Below are 5,200 nucleotides of genomic sequence, written 5' to 3'. Positions count from 1 at the left end.
GGTTGATGATGAGTTCAAATTTGAAAGAAGTTAAGCAAATGAATTTTGATACCAAGTTGAGACCAAAAATGAACAAAAGCAAAGGAGCTGTAAAATAATTGAATCATGACAAGTACAGTTACTCTACTCTTACTCAACTTCTTATAATCCAATTTCAACCGCCATAGGGAGAAAATCCTACACAAACCTTAAAATGCCAAATTCAAACCTTAAATAGCCAATTCCAAGCGTTAACAAGAAAATCAATCTCCAATACTAAATGTAGTTAATCAACTTATACAATGCATATTCCAAGTCTCAAAATGATAATTCCAAAACTTAAAAGGCATATTCCAAGACGTATAATGCTTAATAAAAGAGAAAAAAGCACCATTAGTATAAAACACTTTGATACAAACTTGCTTACTAAAATAATACAAGGCTTATTTCAAGGCTTAAAGTCGTGGGGATTTTAAGCTTTAAAATTCACAATTTAACGGTTGAAGTATGTTTAAAATGCTCATTCTAATGCTTAAAAATACAGCTAAGCCTTTGGAGAAGGAATATTAAGGCTTGAAGTAGGGGTTTTAAGCATTGGAATAGGCATTTTAAGTCTTCCAATAAGTGTTTTAAGGTTTGGAATTGGTATATTTAAAAAATTAAAAAAGTTATATAATAAAAATAAGGAAAAATTATCAAGAATAAACCAAGCTATTCGTGATTTTCCTAGAATAATCCCACCTACTGATTAACCATAATAATCCCAACTTTGGGGGTATTTTCCTAGAGTAAACTCGATAACTGGATGATTTGCTATAATAAGTTTTATTTTTTGTTAAAAAAACGATAAATTAAAATAAAATATCAAAAAAATATTAAAAAAATGTTCAGAAAAAATTTAAGAGCTTACTTTTTCGGTGAATTACCTACTATAGCAGGTCATTGGGTTACCCAACTTTACCTTAGGAAAATACCCCTTAAAGTTTGTATTATTCATGGTTAATCAATAGGTGGAATTATTGTAGGAAAATCATGAAAAAGCTGGATTATTCTAGATAATTTTTTCTAAAAATAATTGGGTTGGACTTGTTGCATGTATGAGGCCGCTGCAAGATTTTGTCATTATGTTATTACTAACACAAAAACTTGTATGCAGCGGGTTTCATGGGTCCAACCATCTATAAATGTGCCAAATAGTCCACGACCCAATTTCATTTTTTTAATACTTATGTATCAAATTTAAAACTTTAAAAATTCAAATTCAAGACCTAAAAGGCGAAATCTTACACTTAAAAGACCAATTTCAAGACTTTAGTCAATTTAGTTTTAATTCTTAAATTAGTTATTATAATTTTATTTAAAAAAGTTCGAGGCTTAAATACAAATTTCAATGTTATCTTGAATTTTGTCTTTTAAGTCTCAAATTTGAATTGAACAAAAAATTATGTAAAACGAATAAAAAACAATTACAAGTTGCGCCTTTATTTAAGTTAGGGTTTAGAATTGACAATTTAAGTATTAAAATTGGCTTTTTACATTTTTAAATGGGCGATTTCTGGTGATGGTGGTCTCACACATAAGACCGTTGTATAAGAGAACTGTTGTATTACTAATACTCTAATACAGTAATACTTATACTTTAACAACTAATATATACTTATAGGACTTATATATTGATACTAATATGATACTATTTATGCCTTCTATAATTACAAATTCTCTGTCCGTTTGGTAGTTGGTAAAAATGATTGAAATAGTAATGTAAAGTTAGTGCAAGTTTATTAGGAAATTTTGTTATTAAGTCTAATGGTCATACTTATCCCGCTCCAATCATCTCATTTTCTTCACAAAATTTATTTTATTGCATTACCATTTAGAGATGTGGTGATAGATAGTAATGAAAATTTGTAAACAAATATTTTTTTGTGATCAATGTTTTCCAACCATAGGATGACATATTTTATAAAAATTCACAGTACAACTCATTCTCATTACTACCATTTATTATCAACAATCAAGCGACCGTAACAGACTAACAGTTATAATAATGACAATAGTAAAACCATTGCTAATTTGTTATTAATGAATTTTTTTTTATATGTTATTAATGAAATCTAGTATCAATAACAATTAGTAGAATACTATATCAATAATGTTAATTTGCATTATGAATTAGCATAACAAATTAATCAACAAAACAATGCAATCAAAAATCACAATGAAACCAAGATCAACAAACCCACAAAAGAAAATCTCAAAAAAGTTTTATTTAATCAACATAAATATTAATAAGATACAAGAAAGAAGCAAATTGATCAATTCTTCATCACATTCTCATCACAAACCACAAAGTTTCACCAAACATAAAACAAATTAAGAAGAAGCAATAGACCTCAAAGCAGGAACAGAATCCTTAACAGGGCAATAATTCCTTGTAACAGAAAGCTGATAAGGATAAGCATCACTAGCAAGCCATTGTTCAACATCAAATTTGATTTGAGCACATTTGGCATGGGGCCCAGTTGTGGTGATCTCAACATAATTACAATACCAACCATGGTGTTCCCCAGATCCATCAGAGATCAGCTTCATTGCACATACATTTTCATTAAGACATGGGCCTCTTCCACTAAACACATCCAAATTACCTCTCTCGAAATAGTCGTAGTTCGGGCCCATAAGCCCGCCCCAGCTCTCGATATCTGTGATTCGAACACCATCTCCAGTTTTACCCCATAATTCAAGGCTGATTTTGGAGTCTGTTCCTGCTTTTAATATTGTTCCTGTTCTGATGTAGATTGTGTACACACATTTCATATCATCATCTGATACCTATTTTAAAGAAAAAAAGTCAAAAGGATTCATCAGTTGATTAAATAGATGAATATCTGCAGATTAGCTGTGAAATCATGGGCTTTGATGATCATTGATCTATACCTGGACCAGTGTAGAATATAGACAAATGAGACTGGTTATCTGATTTGAAACTCTTTCAATATTGAGATTGGATGAATAGTCCTTATTTGATTTTTACATTTGATTTTTAGACTCTATCAAATACATTCATTCAATCAATCTTAAATATCTCTAATTATATACAATTAAAAATTTATAAAAAAATTGATTTAAATAAAATTTACATAAATACAAATTAAACAAGATCATACTTGAGTATATTTTGACATTAAGATTTAGAATAAAATATATGAATTAAGAATAATTAATAAATAGTGTAAAAAAATAAATGGGATATTTGAAATCAATTGGGGGAAGTGTAATATGGAAGACATCAGTGGAATTGGTTCAGTACATAATGTTACTCACATTATATATGCTAATACCATGGAGTCGCTTCTATTTGGATTAATAATGTATTACCGAATAGCGAGAAAACAAATTTGGAGTTTCGAAAAGAGACTTACAGATTTTGCAAAAATGGCGAAGGATAAGACGATGAGGATGCTTAGATATGTTGGATTTCTCTCCATTACTGATGGCTTGGTGCTGCTACTGTTTTCTCAGTCTTTGTGAGAAAGGTTGTGGGAATGATTGATGAGACTAAAAGGAGAGGGTGCCCAGGCTTAATGTTGTTTCACAGATCAGATTCAAATCCTTATAAAAATAATATTGCCCCTTAGCTGTATTAGTGGGCAGGATATAATTGAATGATCCTGTTTACGTGTGGCTTAGAGTTAGCTGTTCACTTGTGATGCCAGAAGATACAATCATTTGCTGCTTCGGTTTTAAACCCGAGCCTAAAAGGAGTTATATGCTACAGTCTTTTGAGAATCGCACCATATATATCTTTTTTGTCAATATATATATATATAATTTCACCAATGAATAATAATGACAATAATAATAATAATAATAATAATATAATTATCACACTAAAAATTCTTCAATATTTCCTCAATCATTATGAAAATTTCCTCAAACAACTCCAAATCAAACATCACTTAATATAGTGATCAAAGATGAATTTTAATTAACATATAACAAATAATAATATATATTTTAAAATAATATCGAATGCACAATAGTGAAAATATATATTACAATCTAACTATATATATACATATATATATATATATATATATATATATATATATATATATGATCAAATAAAAAGAATTTTAAAATTAGAAGGATGACTAAGATTTTTGTTTGATTCTATTTTGTTAATACTATGTTATAAAGTAAAAACATTCTAAAAAATTTTCTCATAGTTACTTTTCTGTGTAACATAGTTACTTTTACAATTATGTGTTTTTGGCTCAATCGTGACCATAGATTTTTTATTTTAGTGAAATCAAGGGTGTAGAGTCGTTCTTACCCTTCTCATTTTCAACATCCTTCTCAATGGATCCCTCCCCTATATATATATACACTAGTGGAAAAAAATGTATCTACTGCGTGTCATTAGCTGCGGGTTTTTATATACGCAGCATAGAAAAAAAAGGCAATCAAATGTTGTGGTTTTTCTCTAGCCCGCAGCATATGCTCAAATCAAATGCTGGGTTTTTTTCTTGCCCGCAGCATATAATACTTGGCACACTTAAATGCTGCGGTTTTCTGCGAGCCCGCAGCATTTAATACTTTCAAAAACGCGCCTTATAACATACTCTTCTCTTTCATGCATTAAACATAATACGTTCATCTTCTTCAAAAAACCCGACCACAGTTTCTTCAAACCCTGTTCTTCATCTTCTTGGTTGATAAACCCACGGCATATTTGTTACTTCTTTTCCCTCGAAAAACCCATTGAAACCCACGACATTTTCTTGTTCACTACTACTTCTTATTCATAAACCCTCGGCTGTAACTGTTCATAAACTCGAAATTTAATACTTTGGTCTTGTTCATCTTCAAAACCCACGAAATTAAGTTATTTTTTCTCTTTTTAATATTTTAAGCATTTAAGTTTTGCAAGATATTCATGAAAACACTCGAAAATTAGGGCAATTGTTTGTATACTAATTTTGTTTCTCTGTTTTTCGTTGTAGATAAAATAACCCAAAAAATCAAAGTAATTATATTTATTTTACTAATTTGTAAGTTCATATCTTTATTGTTTAACATGTAATTTAGTAATTCAGTGCTAAAGATATCATTTTAATTGTGAATTTTACATTATTCAAGTTTATGTTATTAGTTTGTTAAATATTTGTGTTATTTGTTAAAAATGTGGTTTGTTGTTATACTTATGTCTTTAACTATT

The 5,200-nt window shown here is 29.2% G+C and overlaps 1 protein-coding gene across 1 annotated transcript; it reads right to left on the bottom strand.

Annotated features, from left to right (window-relative positions):
* Positions 1-2,211: 2,211 nt before the first annotated feature.
* On the bottom strand, positions 2,212-3,767 carry LOC130808914 (PLAT domain-containing protein 3-like). The gene is made up of 2 exons (XM_057674473.1): positions 3,402-3,767; positions 2,212-2,811 (listed from the first exon to the last, which is right to left on the bottom strand). The coding sequence occupies exons 1-2, from the start codon at positions 3,465-3,467 to the stop codon at positions 2,353-2,355; spliced, it is 525 nt and encodes a 174-aa protein (XP_057530456.1). The 5' UTR covers positions 3,468-3,767; the 3' UTR covers positions 2,212-2,352.
* Between the last annotated feature and the right edge of the window lie 1,433 nt (positions 3,768-5,200).

Source organism: Amaranthus tricolor, chromosome 3, assembly GCF_026212465.1.
Source record: "Amaranthus tricolor cultivar Red isolate AtriRed21 chromosome 3, ASM2621246v1, whole genome shotgun sequence".
Lineage (NCBI taxonomy): Eukaryota > Viridiplantae > Streptophyta > Magnoliopsida > Caryophyllales > Amaranthaceae > Amaranthus > Amaranthus tricolor.
Note: the sequence above shows the minus strand (reverse complement) of the source record. Positions and strands in the feature narration are given on the sequence as shown.

What these genes read in the sequence shown, in the direction of transcription:
- LOC130808914 (XM_057674473.1), bottom strand. Translation starts at nt 3,467, where the DNA reads ATGGAGAGAAATCCAACATATCTAAGCATCCTCATCGTCTTATCCTTC. An exon ending in TCGCCATTTTTGCAAAATCT is followed by an intron (nt 2,812 to 3,401) that starts GTAAGTCTCTTT and finishes TCTTTAAAATAG; the next exon opens with GTATCAGATGATGATATGAA.